This window comes from Hemibagrus wyckioides, linkage group LG07 (genome assembly GCF_019097595.1).
Source record: "Hemibagrus wyckioides isolate EC202008001 linkage group LG07, SWU_Hwy_1.0, whole genome shotgun sequence".
In the NCBI taxonomy this organism is placed as follows: Eukaryota; Metazoa; Chordata; class Actinopteri; order Siluriformes; family Bagridae; genus Hemibagrus; species Hemibagrus wyckioides.
The window spans coordinates 24,442,330-24,459,253 of record NC_080716.1 but is presented as its reverse complement, the minus strand read 5'-3'; the positions used below and the strand labels follow the sequence as shown (position 1 = coordinate 24,459,253).

Genomic DNA, 16,924 nt, shown 5'->3' with positions numbered 1-16,924 from the left:
GCTCTAATTCATCCCAAAGGTGTTCTATCGGGTTGAGGTCAGAACTCTGTGCAGGCCAGTCAAGTTCATCCACACCAGACTCTGTCATCCATGTCTTTATGGACCTTGCTTTGTGCACTGGTGCACAGTCATGTTGGAAGAGGAAGGGGCCAGCTCCAAACTGTTCCCACAAAGTTGGGAGCATGGAATTGTCCAAAATGTCTTGGTATGCTGAAGCATTCAGAGTTCCTTTCACTGGAACTAAGGGGCCAAGCCCAGCTCCTGAAAAACAACCCCACACCATAATCCCCCCTCCACCAAACTTTACACTTGGCACAATGCAGTCAGACAAGTACCGTTCTCCTGGCAACCGCCAAACCCAGACTCGTCCATCAGATTGCCAGATGGAGAAGCGCGATTCATCACTCCAGAGAACGCGTCTCCACTGCTCTAGAGTCCAGTGGCGGCGTGCTTTACACCACTGCATCCGACGCTTTGCACTGCACTTGGTGATGTATGGCTTGGATGCAGCTGCTCGGCCATGGAAACCCATTCCATGAAGCTCTCTGCGCACTGTTCTTGAGCTAATCTGAAGGACACATGAAGTTTGGAGGTCTGTAGCGATTGACTCTGCAGAAAGTTGGCGACCTCTTCGCACTATGCGCCTCAGCATCCGCTGACCCCGCTCCGTCAGTTTACGTGGCCTACCACTTCGTGGCTGAGTTGCTGTCGTTCCCAAACACTTCCACGTTCTTATAATACAGCTGACAGTTGACTGTGGAATATTTAGGAGCGAGGAAATTTCACGACTGGATTTGTTGCACAGATGGCATCCTATCACAGTTCCACGCTGGAATTCACTGAGCTCAAAAACAGTCTGCATGCCTAGGTGCTTGATTTTATACACCTGTGGCCATGGAAGTGATTGGAACACCTGATTCTGATTATTTGGATGGGTGAGCGAATTCTTTTGGCAATATAGTGTACATACTATAAAAAGTTGATTGTTTTATTGTCAAATCAGTTAGATTAATAATAAACTATGATGATAAACTAATGATAAACCTCCTCACCTGACCTCACTAATGCTCTTGTAGCTGAATGAACACAAATCCCCACAGCCATTCTCCAAAATCTAGTGGAAAGCCTTCTCAGAAGAGTGGAGATGATTATAACAGGGAACGGGATGTTCAGCAAGTACAGATTGAGGTGATGGTCAGATGTCCACAAACTTTTGTAGCACATGATACATTTAAGAATATACATACAGTATATGATATATGGCATCTGTACAAAATGTTAATAATAAATCTACAAAATATGAAGACATGAAACTAGATGAAGAGTAGAGAAGGTATTAATTGAAAAAAATGGTCTTAAAGTCCAGTTTATTTTATTGTACACTGCATTAAAGTGTTGTGACCCCATGAGGAGGCATATGACAAAATCTGATTTTTTTTTTATTTTTTTGTTCAATCCTCTATAACAGCATTCTGGGTGTTGTCTTCATCAGTCTCAACTGTCAGATAAAGAAAAAAGTATTTATGGACAAATGGTGAATAAAAGTACAATTCCTAATGATGAGTGTTTTCATTTTTCATGAAAAAATGGCTACAAATGCCTGTGTTCAAGAATAATAAACATTAATTACATAAATCTCTCTTTTAATTATCACAACTAATTTGTGATGATTTCCTACAACCACATTAACATCCTGTCATCTGAATCATACAGAAATCATTAAATTACATACTCACATATTCAAGTGTACATAATCATTATCCCTTAGCATCTGTACATTAATTATGTAATCATGACTGTAACTGCATTTTACAGCTTTAATACTGTAACTAAAGTTTTCATCAGTATTGTGGAACTGTTTCTACTTCTCCTGTTACTACATGTCAGTGTGTTTATTCTGTGAAAGGAACAAATGGACTGAAAATGTTTTTACCTCGAGCTCTGAAACATTTCACTGCCACAACGATGGTCAGCAGCAGATACACAGAAACCGTCACTAGACTACTGATCAGTCTGAGCACTGAACTTGAAGCTTGCAGTGGACCTGATAAGGAATAAAATATTAATTATAATATTGTGGAAAGTCTAGTACAAGGCTTTAATAAATACAAGTTTCAGATGAAGACACATCATACTATACATGCAAAAATATCACAGAGCTGCTGAATACCACATCACTGGTTATTTTACTATAATCCCATTCAGTTTCATTGCTTAAAAAACAAACTGAATAAATATTTCTCACCTCTGACTGAAACCCAGCTTTTCAGTGACTCTCCTCTCTCTGGGTGTTTACAGTGGCAGAAACCTTCATCTGACTTTGAGACACTATTGATGGTCATCTCTCCTGTAGTCTGGGACTGGAGGATGGAATCATCTTTATAGAAATCAACACCAGAGTCTGGGATCTTTTTGCTGTGAGATAAACAGCGTAAAGTCAGAGGATGTCCCTCAGTCACAGGATGGACAGGACTGTCCAGGATCACAGCACCATCTGTAGGAAAGAGAAAGAAAACACTGAAAATAGAAAGTGTGTAAAATACAGTAATGATTTTAACACAGAGAGCTCAATCAGTGGTAAATATCAGAGAGAGTATAGAACAATGATCATTTCTTTACACTGATTCAGTAGAGTTTAAAAGTGTTATCTCTAGTCCTGTATATTGTAAATCTGTTACAGATGAGAACATTGAAGACTCACTGTGCACTGTGATGTTGACAGGATTACTGCGTCCTCCAGATTCAGATTGACACCAGTAAACTCCAATGTCTGATGTAGAGAGGGAGCTGATGTTACATGTAGATCCTGAAACTGATGAACAGTTGAACAATTCCTCACTGTATCTGTATCTTCTCACTGTCCATCCAGTAGAGTTACTCTGGTCCCCACAGCTCAGTGAGAGAGAGTCAGCAGTAAAGTATTGAGTTCTGCTCGGACTGATGATCAGAGACACTGGAGGAGATTCACCTGAAATATACAAATAATTTAATTTTATTATGAAATCATTATGACTCAAATGTTTAATGATTTTATTATAATGTTCCTGTATATGTACAGTTTATTAATATGTGTAATATTAAAAGTTAACCCAGGACTAAACCTTTAATTGCTTTACTTAGATTATTCAGAGTTCATCGGCCTTACACATCCCTACTAAGCAGTTTAAACATAAACAGTTATTACAGGATGCATTATATATTATTTCTTGTTATAGGACAGCACAGTTGAATGCTCATATCAGAAATTAAGCATTATTTTCACATAACAGTGCAGTTATTTACAGCTGTAACTATAAATAGATTCATATTAACGTGTATTTGTTATGTTATTGTGTCTTTAATAACAGGTCATACACAGGGACTTGTAAAGCAGGGTATGAATAATCTAAGACAAATAATAAACAAATTTAGAAACAGGCTGCGGTTTAATAAATTTGTATAACTAAGAGAGAGATCAGATGTAGCAACAATAATATAGGCTCTGAGAATAGAAAATGATCTCACTCAGAAAAAAGAAAGGCTAACAAAAAGTATTAAAGCAAACACTGAGAAAAAGTGATAAGTGGCCATTTAGGTTTTTAGAAAAAGCTTTGTGAAATGTGTTCATGCATGCTGTAAAATTGCAGTCATTATATCTGCTTTCAGTTTTGGACAGTTACTTACCTACTTTTCAGACCACAAGGAGACCCCCTGTAACTACATGCTACATAAACCTCTTCAGACCAGACTGCTATATGAAAATAATGTAGTCCTGAACCTCCTCTAGATGTGTGTTACTCTTTATTTAATAAATTCACTATTTATTCATTTATTCTTTCATTTACACATATTTGCTCTGATTAAACTCAACAATGTTTTATTTCCTCACCAGTGATCCACAGTGGCTGTAGTTTGCTGTAACGTGTATGAAAGACTCCTCTCTCTGCTCTGCACACATAAACTCCTGTGTGATTCAGAGTAACAGGACTGAGAGTGTAGGAGCCTCCAGATCCTCTGCTGCTGTCTGAAAGGAGCAATGCTCTGTACCTGATGAAACCCTGACTGTCTCTGTAGGACACAAATGTGTACCAGCTGAATATCCAGCCTGTAGAGGAGTGTTTAACCTCACAGCTTAGAGTCACTGAATCTCCTTCAGTCAGCCAACTCAATGGAGACACACTCACTACTGCCTCTGCTACATCTGATGGACAACAAACATGTAAAAAAAAATCATACAGAGTTTACATATAATTATAACAAAATAACACAAACTCACACACTCACCTGATACAGTGAGAGTAACAGCATCACTGATCTCTGAGCCCTGAGTGTCACTGCTTCTCCTCCCTCTGCAGGTGTAGTTACCACTGGCTTCATTTTTAACTGACCTGAGGCTGAACTCCTGTATTTTGTGTTTTCGGTAGAGTTTATAATCATTTATATACCAGCTGTATGTCCACTCAGCTTCTCCTCCTCCCTGTATTTCACACCTGAGAGTCACAGTCTCTCCTCTGAACACATGTTTGTCAGGCTTTATGGTCACCACAGCTTTAGGACTCTCTGTAGAAACATAATCTTATTATTAACACCATAAAATAAACACTGTAATAAACACAGCTCTGATTCTACTGTCATTAGTCTGAGATTAGTTTAATAATTAGTGATGGTGTATGTAAATGTAATATTATTACCTAAAGTTAACTAAGAAGTTTACTGTATAAAAGCCTTGAGCACACTGTTGTTGTACCCATTTTGTTATAGATATTTATTATACAACTTTTGCATTATTGAGCCACAATAAAAAATTTAAGATTTCCGAACATTGCCAAAAAAAAGTTCCTTATAAAACTTCACAGGGTTAATACACCAAATCTTGTCTCTGTTTAGTATATTACTGTTTCCTGCTCTTTATTCTGTTGTTTTTATTTATGTAGAAACATTTAATTTCATAATCTTTAACGTATTGTTACATGATTTCTTTGCATGTGTATAAAACATTTACACAGGTCTGTACATTTTTTTTTTTTAAACACTGCAGTGTTTGTTACTCACCAGTAACATTTACCCAGAGTGCATTACTGTAGTCTGTGTAGTTGACTGGGGTTCCTCTTCCAGCTCTGCACCTGTACTGACCTCCATCAGAGACTCTAACTGAACTGATGATGTAGGAGTCTGTTTCAGTCTCAGTCTCAGAGCTCTGTGTGGGTTTGATCCAGTAAAACTTCCATCCAGCAGACTGTAGATTCAGTGTACAGGACAGAGTCACTGAGTTTCCTGTCAATACATCTCCTTCATGGTTTGATGTGAGTTTAGGTTTAGGTTTTTCTGTAGTTGGAGGTGAAACACACATTTCATGTGCTGCTCTCAGAGTGTTTATCTCACTAATCAATACTACACTGCTACAGACAGAGATAAGCTGTTAACTAATATATAAAAAAACACTAACCTTGACTAAATAGTACACGAATAATTTAAAACTTAATTGTTTCATATCTTTCTGAGCTTTTTTTAGAAGACAAAAACAGTCCAATTGAACAAATACAGTTTTGAAAAAAATATTATTTCATTTTATAAATTAAAGAAAACCAACACCAAGTGGCTTTGTGTAAAAATTCTCAATGTGTTACTAAATTAGTTACTAATTATTAGTTACACATTTTATTGATTATTTTGTTCAATAGACTAGACCAGGGGTCGGCAACATGTGGCTCCGGAGCCACATGCGGCTCTTCAGCCTCCTTGTTGTGGCTCTCTTCGGCCTTGACAAAAGAAAAAAAAGAATAACAGTTATTTATTAATTTAATTTTTATTTATATATTATATTATTATTGTTTATTTTGTTGCACGGTTATCTTGAAGTTAATTATCTTGAAGATAATACTTTAAGATCAAATTTTAAAAACGTTTTTATAATTTGTCAATTAAAATATTCGTCACATCCACGTCTATAGCCCTCGCCTTTACCTGCAGGTGGCTTCTTGAGTGTGCGACCCCCTTCCTTGTCACACCGCTGGACATCGACCCATCCCTGCTGAACATATCTGCATTCACAGGAATAAGTCAGCCCGATCTTGAAACTGAACTGGCTGACATAGCGGATAAAGACCTATGGGTGTCCAAGTTCAAAAGCCTGACAGCGGATCTCGAAGAAGTCGCCTGTCAGAAGGCCACTCTCACTAAAGAGCACAATTTATTTTTAAAGTTCATCGCGACAAACTTTGATGTTGGCTTGATGAAGCAAGTAGTTGTAATGTCCGATGCTTTTTGGAGACGGGTGGAGAGATTGGATGGCAATATATTTGGTGGAGAGCAGACAGATAGGGTCCCGATTCTTCTGGAGGCGAGTGGCTCGATGGGGTGCCAATACTTTTGGAGGTGGGTGGATGTGTCACCAGAACACATGTCACAAAGTTCCCCTCAATGTGCTGAGCATTTTTATATGTCACGTGTATGTTGGTGTAATTTTGAAATTCCGCTAATTTTGGGGAGTGGCGTGCACGTGATGTCACGTCACGTGACGTCACCCAACACACATCACAAAGTTCCCCTCATTGTTCTGAGTGTTTTGATATGTCACGTGTATGGTGGGGTAGTTTTGTGATTTTGGGAATTTGGGGGCGAGGCTATACCGGAATTTCAAAATTCCGATCAGACCCAAAATGTACGGCTTCATCCCGGCCAAGATTCTGAAGGAGCTGGCCAAGTTTGGTGTCGATATCTCGAAAGCCCGCCGAGTTATAAACCTCCAAAGTTTTGAATGGAATTCTATCTGGAAAAAGGCCACTTTGGGCTTCCGTACTGGGAATTACCAGAATTCCGGTTCCTTAGAAAAGTAATAGCAACAAATTTCAGACCAGGCTCAACAACCGTGCCGGGTTTGGTGCATGTAGCTCGAAAGCTCTAGGAGGATAATATAATTAATAGGATAATAATTAATTATTTATAGGATAATAATTAATTGTCTAAGAAAAATAATCCTAAGAAGTTTAAATAGGAAAACAGTATGTTGGCTTTTTCAAGCCAACATAATGATATTGAAAACCTCCCCAAACCCGACAAACTTCTTTTTGAAACATGGAGTGCCATTCCCGACACATACTGTATGTATATGAACATGAAAAGTATGCATTTGGAGTCCTGTCCATCTTTGGCTCAACATACTTATGCGAGCAAGTTTTCTCGAGCATGAACTTCATAAAGTCCAAATATCGCTCCCGCCTCATAAATGAGAGCCTACAGTCCTGTGTGAAGATCAAAGTCACATCTTACAGCCCCGATATAGGGAAGATCAGCATCGAGCTTCAGAAACAGAAGTCATGTTAAACAGGTGAGAATACTAGAATTTAATAGGCTATTATTTTTCAGAAAAAAACATTTATTTCAGACCCGAAGCTGATAGTTTTTTATTGTATATTCAGGTGCTTCGGTTGATTGCTGGCCGAGAAAGAAACCCGAAGAGGATGAGAGCACATTGAAATGCACTTGTCAAAAAACATTCCTAATTTTATGTTTACTTTTTTAAAACTGCTAAGCTGCAATTATATGTTTTTTCATATTAAAGTGGACTACGTTTTATTTTAATTTTACACAAATACGGGAAGGACTCAAAAAGGCCTGCATAGTTCAGTGTTTACTTTATTTCAAAGTAGGCCTACACATGCACACTGCACTTCTGTTTGTTGTATTCTGTTGTTGTAACAGGTAAAACTAGAATGCTGCATTTCCAGAAGAAAATGCGAGTGTGATTGCGAATATGTTGCTTAAACTATTGCAAGACATGCTCAAATAATTAAAAAAAACCCTCCTCCCTCACTCTAGCCGACGTCACACACACACACACACACACAGCAGCGGTCTGAAGTCCGTGAAAAATACATTTAAACATCCATCTAAAAAAACTATAATACTTCTCAGCATGAAAAGTAATAGCGCACCTAAGCAGCATTTTAGCGTTGGAAGCATGTTTCTAGCTATTACCGTTTAAGCGATATGTTGCTTAAATTATTGCAAGACATTCTGAAATAATACATAAATAACAATACAAGTGAAAGCCATCACTGGCAAGTTTATATACTTATAAAGATGAGGTTTACCTCACAGCACTTAGTGCTACATTCAGTTACAAATATAAAAGCTATACATGCTTAAATTATTGTAAGACATTCTCAAATAATATATAAAACTAAAGTCACAGTTAAAATATGAAGTCTAAACGAACTAGTGTGTGCGCTGGAAACAGTTTAAAGATGATGCGTCCAACCTCTTCCCTCACTCTAGCTGACGTCACACACACACACACACACACACAGTAGCGGTCTGAAGTCCGTAATGCATTTAAACATGAGCAACATTTTAGCGCTGGAACCATGTTTCTACCGTGTACAGGAAGTGAAGTCCATAACAAATGCATTGAAAAATTCATATAAAATAAACTATAATACTTATCAGCATGAAGAGTAATAGCACACTTAAGCACGGGCGCGCTAATAAATAAGCTAAAGTTCAGCTTATAATACTACTGAGATCAGTGGAGTAAAGGTAGTAAAAGCAAGGTGACATAAGCAAGTTGAAACATGCTTTATACAACTCGCTGCACGGCACCTAGCACAAGCCTCCGTTACATATATAAAAACTATACATGCTTAAACTATTGCAAAACATTATCGAATAATAAACACAAACTAAAGTTACAGTTAAAATATGAAGTCTAAATGAACCAGCGTGTGTGCTCTGCTTAAATATCAGTTTAAAGACGATACGACTTAAACCTCTTCACTCACACTAATAATAATAATAATAAATAGTGACGCAATCACACTAATAATAATAATATTATTAGAACTAATAATAATATTAGTAGTAATATATATATTTCTATTATTACATAGTGACGCAATCACACTAATAATAATAATAATAATAAATAGTGATGATAACAAAAAGATTCTAACTTTTAAAAGTTTATAAGCTGTGTTATGTTTTGCGGCTCCAGACTATTTTTCTTTAGTGGAAGAGGGGGCAAAATGGCTCTTTTGATAGTAAAGGTTGCCGACCCCTGGACTAGACACACCCAGACTTCACTACTGCCTGTAACACCGGTCGTGGTGTCAGGCCAGCAGAGGGAGAAAGTGACTTTCTCTCCACTGAATATCTCTCCATCAGGTCACAACAGCTTTTGGTCTCTCTAGACAGATACACCAAATACATCAAACACACCCTTCTCTGACCATCTGATATTGAATCAGTGTGTTTTGTAATGAATATGTATGAGTGCATGTTACAGGAGTGTAAGATCAGACATGTACCTATCACTGAGAGAGTCACTTCATTACTCAATGCTCTTGCCTGTCCATCCTTAAACCCAGAACATCTGTATCTGTGACTCTGATCTACTTTTATAGTGTAGTCCTTATCAGTAGAAGTGTGAACATGAACATTATCTTTGAACCAGTTTTATGGTCCACTTCCTCCCAAAAGTCTACATGAGAGTGTAACCGTCTCTCCTCTCAATATTTGTGGTGTGTTTGGCTGCACGATCAGAACTGGTTTATTATCTGCTGGAAAAGTCAAAACACAAACACAGACTGTCAGTGTAAATATCTTAAACTCTGCATGACAATGTACAAACACAATCTTCTTCATCTTAATACAAATCCAACATGAACACAACATTAGAAATAAAATATATAGAAATCACCTTGAGCTTTTCCATCCTGGATAAGTGAGATAAACACTAAAAAAGAGAAGAGGAACAAAGAGAATATGTAATGCTGACATTTTCATTTTTTAAAAAAGACAAATGAGAATGATGTCATATCATGTAGATAAAAAAATCTACATTTCTAGTTTCATTTCAGCTAGAAGACAGGCAATATATTTAATGTGTAATGTGTGGTATTTTAAAGAAACTATTTTCACTCAGCTCACTATGCAGCTTTTTACTGTCTCACATATAAATTTATCCACATCTGCTAATCTGAAGCTGAAATGCATCACTTCCTTTTGTTTATCTCACATTACAAAGCTGCTCATTTGCCCTAACACTAAAGTGCAATACATACAGACTGCAGGATAATGTATCATTTGTATGGGGAAAAACTCAATCTCAGTAGCACATACAGTCCAATGTAAATGCATCTAAGGATGGTGCAAAGTGCGAAATGCCTCTCACAGAAACATCTGTGAAAATGGCTAATGAATCTTCTTCTTCTTCTTCTTCTTCTTCTTATTTTGGCTTTTCCCTTCAGGGGTGGCCACAGTGAATCATCTCTCTCCACCTAGTCCAATCTTCTGCATCCTCAACACTTGCACCATCTAGCTTTATATCCTCATTTATTATATCCATATACCTCCTATTTGGTCTTCCTCTTGCCTCCTGCCTGGCAGCTTCATCTCCAACATTCTCCTACCAATATTCTCACTCTCCCTCCTCTGAACATGTCCAAACCATCTTAATCTGGCCTCCCTAACTTTGTCCCCCAAACGTCCAACATGAGCTGTCCCTCTGATGTACTCGTTCCTAATCCTGTCCAACCTTGTCACTCCCAAAGAGAACCTCAACATCTTCAGCTCTGCTACCTCCAGCTCTGACTCCTGTCTCTAAACCGTACAGCACAGCCGGTCTCACCACTGTCTTGTACACCTTCCCCTTGATTCTCGCTGATATTTTTCTATCACACAGAACTCCTAACACTTTTCTCCACCCATTCCAACCTGCCTGCACTCGCTTCTTTACCTCTTTCCCACACATCATTGTCCAAGGAGACTCCTGTCTGACCTCCTCTGACAACTGGTCCATGACCATAGCAAACAGGAAGGGGCTCAGAGCCGATCCCTGGTGCAGTCCCCCCTCTACTTTGAACTCCTCTGTCTGACCTATAGCACACCTCACCACTGTCCTGCTCCTCTCATACATGTTATGCACCACTCTGACATACTTCTCTGCTACTCCTGACTTCCTCATACAGTACCACAGCTCTTCTCTTGGCACCCTGTCATACACTTTCTCCAAGTCTACAAACACACAGTGCAACTCTATATACTCCCACAACTCCCTATACTTCTCCATCAAAATTCTCAGAGCAAAAATTGCATCTGTTGTGCTCTTTCTGGGCATGAAGCCATACTGCTGCTCACAAATTTCCACTACCTTCCTTAACCTAGCTTCCACTACTCTTTCCCATAGCTTCATTGCATGGCACATCAACTTTATCCCCCTAAAGTTGCTGCAATTCTGCACGTCACCCTTATTCTTAAAGATCGGCACTAATACACTTCTTCTCCATTCCTCAGGTATCTTCTCACTCTCTAAAACGCTGTTGAACAAACTAGTTAAAAATTCCACTGCTGCCTCTCCTAGACACTTCCAGACCTCCACCGGGATGTCATCAGGACCAACTGCTTTTCCACTTTTCATCCTCTTTAAAGCCATCATGACTTTATCAATTCTAATCTTATCTACTTTCTGTTCCACAGAGTTCACCCCTTCTACTCTTTTTTCCCTCTCATTTTCCTCATTCATCAGCTCTTCAAAGTACTCCTTCCTTCTCCTCTGTACACTCTCCTCACTTGTGAGCACCTTTCCATCTCCATCCTTAGTAATTCTAACTTGCTGCACATCCTTCCCATCTCGATCATCTGCTTCTGATGATATGCCTTCTGCTTGGCCTTGTATTCCAATCTATTCTTTTCAGTCCTGTCCATGTCCCACTTCTTCTTGGCTAACCTCTTCCTCTGAATACTGTCCTGAACTTCCTCATTCCACCACCAAGTCTCCTTATCTTCTTTCCTCTGTCCATATGACACACCCAACACCTTTCTTCCCGTCTCCCTGATCACTTCTGCTGTAGTTTCCCAGTCATCTGGCAGCACTACCTGACCACCCAGAGTCACCACTTGGTTTTCTTCTCTATCTTTGTCTTCTTCTTCTTAGAAACCATCAAATTCATCCTACACACCACCATCGTATGCTGTCTGGCTACACTCTCTCCCACTACCACTTTACAGTCACTAATCTCTTTCAGATTGCCTCTTCTACATAGCATGTAGTCTATCTGTGTGTTCCTACCTCCACTCTTGTAAGTCACTCTATGCTCCTTCCTCTTCTGAAAATAAGTGTTAACCACAGCCATGTCCATCCTCTTAGCAAAGTCCACTACCATCTGTCCTTTAAGGTTCCTTTCCTTGCCCACCACCTCCTCATCACCTGTGTTCCCCTCACCAACATGTCCATTAAAATCTGCTCACTCACCCGTGGGAATACTCTCTATCACCTCATCTAATTCACTCCAGAATCTCTCTTTCTCTTTTTCTCACTCCAGAATCTCTCTTTGTTACTCACAACCTACCTGTGGGGCATAACCACTAACAACATTCAACATCACCCCTTCAATCTCTAACTTCAGACTCATCACCCTGTCTGACACTTTCTTCACCTCCAGAACATACCTCACAAACTCCTCCTTCAGGACCACACCTACCCCATTTCTCTTACTATCCACACCATAATAAATAGTTTGAATCCTGCTCCTATACGACAAGCCTTGCTACCCTTCCACCTGGTCTCCTGTACACAGAGTATATCCACCTTCCGTTATCATATCAGCCAGCTCTCTACCTTTCCCTGTCATAGTACCAACATTCAGAGTTCCTATTCTCAGTCCTACACTCTTACCTTTCCTCTTCTCTGTCTATGCACTTTCCTTCCTCCTCTACTTGTTCAACCAACAGTAGCCCAATTTCCACCGGTGCCCTGTAGGTCAACAGCACTGATGGCGGTAGTTGTTAATCCGGGCCTCGACCAATCCAGTATGAAATTCAGAGTACTGATGATTCACATGATTAAATTTGGCAATGATTTACGCTGGATGCCTTTTCTGACGCAACCCTCTATATTTATCTGGGCTTGGGACCGACACAGTATTCACTGGACCAAAAATGGCTGATGTGTGTTAGAGGGGAAATACACAGTTAGTAAGAGACCAGTTAAAGAAGCTAACTGCAGCTCTAAAAACGAAGAAACAGTCTGTTGTCACTCATCACATTTATTTGCACTGTGTTAAATAGTTCATTTGATAAATTTATTAATCACCTTTGTATATCTACTCCAGTCACATTATTAATTATTATATTAATGATTATGGATTGAATCCAATAAAGCCACTTTATTATAACATCACATTATATAGCACATCTAATAGCAGCACTTTCACTCAGAACATTAGCAGAAACACAGCAGTTTATACACTCATCTGTACACTCAGACTATACTGTATCCTACACACACACATTTATTTCACTGTCCTTGTGGCATTCATGCAGTTAATTAATACTATTCTGCATATAAATTACACCAAAATGGAACAACAAAAAAACAAAAATACACAATCAATCAAACAAACAAACAAACCAAAAATACTTTAAACAAGCAAATAAACAAACAAACAAGCCATTTTTACTCACAGATCATCACACAGACTGACCACAGCTCCATTCTCTCACACTGATAAACGACTGACTGATCAGTGGTTTATGTTAAAGCCTCTACACTTCCTTTCTGCTAGCCACAAAATGGGGTAGTGAAATCACATTTTCTTTTATTCATGATGGAGGACATACACATTAAACAGACATATTTACACTACATATATTTTTAAAGTTCATTAACTGATTATTTTTGAGATCACAGCAGAGATATGGTGCTTTTTGTACAGTGTATATTTGTACAGTGTGTAAGTACAGCTGGATGTTTAATATTCAGGTCCATTCTTTGCTGCAGAGACCATGATAATCACAAAATAGCCTTGTACAGTAGGTATGAATCACTAATGCTGACAGGTTAAGTATTTTTTGTTTCCAGGGAAAAACCAACATAAACTAACCACATGTGCTTAAAGGAAATGCACACACACACACACACACACATAAATGGGAGGGTTGTGTTAGAAAGGGCATCCAGTGTAAAAACCTGTGCCAAATCGAAACATGTGGACCAAATGATCCACTGTGGCAGGGAGCAGCCGAAAGAACAAGAACAACAACAACATGGTTTTATTATGAGGCTTACAAAGATTTGAATGGAAATTTTTGTGTTACAACATTTTCTCTTGCATTTCAACACAAGCATATCCTGTTAAAATGAAAGAAGTAAAAGAAAGAAGTAGTATTTAAGTTCAAATTGAGTCCACATGTTAACTATAGAGTATTAACATTGCTGTGTTTTACACAGCCTAAATATGTGGGTTGCTCGTTTCATGCTAAGCATCAGCCATTTATTAAAGATAAAAACTTGTTTTACAACAAAAGTTCATACACTTACATGATCATACAAAGTACCATGCAATGATACTACTCTCCTCTATTAATCACTCTTTATATTCATAAGATTAAAGAGCATTCATTGATGGTTAAAAGCCATGACAAAAAAATCATGAGCTGAAACCTGATTCATGCTGTAGAAATGTTCTGTGAAAGTATAGTCTTAAACTATTGCCACTGCAAACAGTCAGTGACCCAAAATATAAAATAAAATCTGGAAGATGTTAGATTTTAGCTTCAAAATGAACACACACACACACACACTGAAATGAACAGCTGTCCAAATAGATTATGCCCAAATGATTTTCTCACGATTTATTTTCACATAACCACATTTATTTTCATGGATAAACTTCATTCAATATTAGTAGTATATTAGGCATTGTCATAATATATTTTGCTTGTATTTGTAGTGATCACCTGGATCAAATACTCTTTAACACCTCATAAGAATAAAGAATATTCATCAGTGATTAAAGTCAATTAGAATCATCAGCTAAAATCTGTTTCGAGCTCAGATAAATACGTAACAGCTTATCATTGTGATTAGAGAGACATGAGACTTTCAAATCTCTCTTTTTCCAGTTAGACACTACAAATAATTTCTAAAAGTATTGACATAACTTTTTCTTACCTCAGAAATTAAACGACCCAAAATTATATACACATCCCAAAGATGGTAAATTTTAGATTACGCAAATAAAAGACACAACAATTGAACGACTATGATAAACTATACTATCATAAGAAAAACAAAAACTGCTTGAGTATTATATTGGAAAATGTGTACTTAGATCAAATATTACTGAAAATAAATACAGTGGAACCTCAGCTTACGAATTTAATTCATTCTGGAGACAAGTTCTTAAGGTGAAAATTTGTATTCCGTAAGAAATTTTCCCGTAAGAAATAATGTAAATGCAGATAATCTGTTCCAGCCACCCAAAAATATCATTATATATATTTCCAATACGATGTGTATGCAAACTGTACAGTTGCAAGAACTGACTCAAGTCAAGCATTCCATGTAAGGGGTCCTCACAGGAAGTCGGACCACCAAGCTTGGGCTAAAATTAGAATAGACCACCCATGCCACCAATCTGTGAACAAAAATAAACAAAAATAAACAAAAAAACACCTGTAAAATGACCTAGCTTTTGAACGCATGCCAAGGGCACTGTTGGTGTTGTTGGTTGACTCTTTCAGAACAGTTTCCGCTGACAAAAAAAAAGGGTAAAATTTGTAAACTCACTTCTCTTGGCTTTCCACTGATGCAAACAAGTTTTGAACGGCTCTTGACATACATGCCTCTTAGCCTGGGTTTGGTTCAGTTCGTTCATATGCCAAAAATGCTTTGTGTGCTGATGAAAATTTCTTGCAAAATTTCAATTCTTTAGGTGAAAATTCATAAGGGAGGGCACTTGTATGCCGAGGTTCCAGTGTACTTGTACATTTGCTGAACTAAAAAAAACTTAATTGTAAAAACACATCTGTACACCTTGCATTTTCACTGAGGCCTAAAAATACACTTGCATGAATCATTCCCTCATAAATCCATTCATATCCAGCTTGATGAGGCCCACTGTGGTGTCAAGAAACTGCACACACACACACACACAGAGAAACACACACACACTTCCTTTTAATGCAAAGTAATTTATCTTTTATTATACTGGTTATGCCAGTGAATAATCACGACTTACACGTGTCTACTTCTAGCTTTAAATGAATTTAGGTAGATACTGGTTAAATCAAACAGATGAAGAGAAACCTTTGATCTACATGCTAAAAGATAAAAAAAAAACAGCTTTGAAATATTATTCCACAGCCCTCTTAAGCAGATACATTAAACTCCACCGACCAGGCATAACATTATGACCACCTGCCTAATATTGTTTTGGTCCTCCTTTTGCTACCAAAACAGCCCTGACCCGTCATGCACTGTGTATTCTGACACCTTTCTATCAGAACCAGCATTAACTTCTTCAGCAATTTGAGCAACAGTAGCTCGTCTGATGGATCGGATCACATGGACAAGCCTTCACTCCCCACATGCATCAATGAGCCTTGGTGTCCATGACCCTGTCGCCAGTTCACCACTGTTCCTTCCTTGGACCACTTCTGATAGATACTGACCACTGCAGACCAGGAACACCCCACAAGAACTGCAGTTTTGGAGATGCTCTGATCCAGTCATCTAGCCATCACAATTTGGCTGCCTAATATATCCCACCCACAAACAGGTGCCATGATGAGGAGATAATCAGTCTTATTCACTTCACCTCTCACTGTTCATAATGTTATGCCTGAACGGTGCATACTCAAAACTTCATTTTTGACTCAAACTTTCTACTGTACCTCTCACATCATATACTCTGCATCCTACACAGAACATTGATTAAAGGTAAACATTGAAGAAAAATAAGTAGCTTAAATCTGATTCATGTTCAAAAGAGTACATCAAAACTCCAAATCATGGTTAGAGAGATGAAACACTTTCAACTCATGTTCCCAAGTTAAACATTTTAGAAATGATCTCTGAAAGCATAGTATTAACTTTTCACTTTTTCAGAGAGACAGTGACCTCAAATTAACACAGATCCTGAAGATGGTAGACTGTCTTTATACT

At 38.2% G+C, this 16,924-nt stretch overlaps 1 protein-coding gene, 1 non-coding gene and 1 pseudogene across 3 annotated transcripts; all 3 read right to left on the bottom strand.

Annotated features, from left to right (window-relative positions):
• Positions 1 to 1,360: 1,360 nt before the first annotated feature.
• On the bottom strand, positions 1,361 to 13,471 carry LOC131356494 (Fc receptor-like protein 4). 2 transcript variants are annotated; one of them, XM_058395555.1, is made up of 9 exons: positions 13,441 to 13,471; positions 9,677 to 9,712; positions 5,032 to 5,304; positions 4,264 to 4,539; positions 3,869 to 4,180; positions 2,702 to 2,968; positions 2,246 to 2,494; positions 1,934 to 2,044; positions 1,361 to 1,498 (listed from the first exon to the last, which is right to left on the bottom strand). In XM_058395555.1, the coding sequence occupies exons 1-9, from the start codon at positions 13,469 to 13,471 to the stop codon at positions 1,452 to 1,454; spliced, it is 1,602 nt and encodes a 533-aa protein (XP_058251538.1). In that variant the 3' UTR covers positions 1,361 to 1,451. The 2 variants fall into 2 exon arrangements, with proteins under 2 accessions (XP_058251538.1, XP_058251539.1); XM_058395556.1 differs by lacking the exons at positions 9,677 to 9,712; positions 13,441 to 13,471 and adding an exon at positions 5,944 to 8,847 and having other exon boundaries at positions 5,032 to 5,738.
• A 1,239-nt stretch (positions 13,472 to 14,710) lies between these two features.
• On the bottom strand, positions 14,711 to 14,916 carry LOC131356983 (small nucleolar RNA U3). Its single transcript, XR_009205187.1, has one exon. It is a non-coding gene; the product is annotated as a small nucleolar RNA U3 (small nucleolar RNA).
• Positions 14,917 to 16,651: 1,735 nt separating this feature from the next.
• LOC131356968 (small nucleolar RNA U3) lies at positions 16,652 to 16,854 on the bottom strand (annotated as a pseudogene).
• Positions 16,855 to 16,924: the final 70 nt, after the last annotated feature.

What these genes read in the sequence shown, in the direction of transcription:
- LOC131356494 (XM_058395555.1), bottom strand. Translation starts at nt 13,471, where the DNA reads ATGGAGCTGTGGTCAGTCTGTGTGATGATCT. An exon ending in ACTCTGGGTAAATGTTACTG is followed by an intron (nt 4,540 to 5,031) that starts GTGAGTAACAAA and finishes ATGTTTCTACAG; the next exon opens with AGAGTCCTAAAGCTGTGGTG. An exon ending in TGTTACTCTCACTGTATCAG is followed by an intron (nt 4,181 to 4,263) that starts GTGAGTGTGTGA and finishes GTTGTCCATCAG; the next exon opens with ATGTAGCAGAGGCAGTAGTG.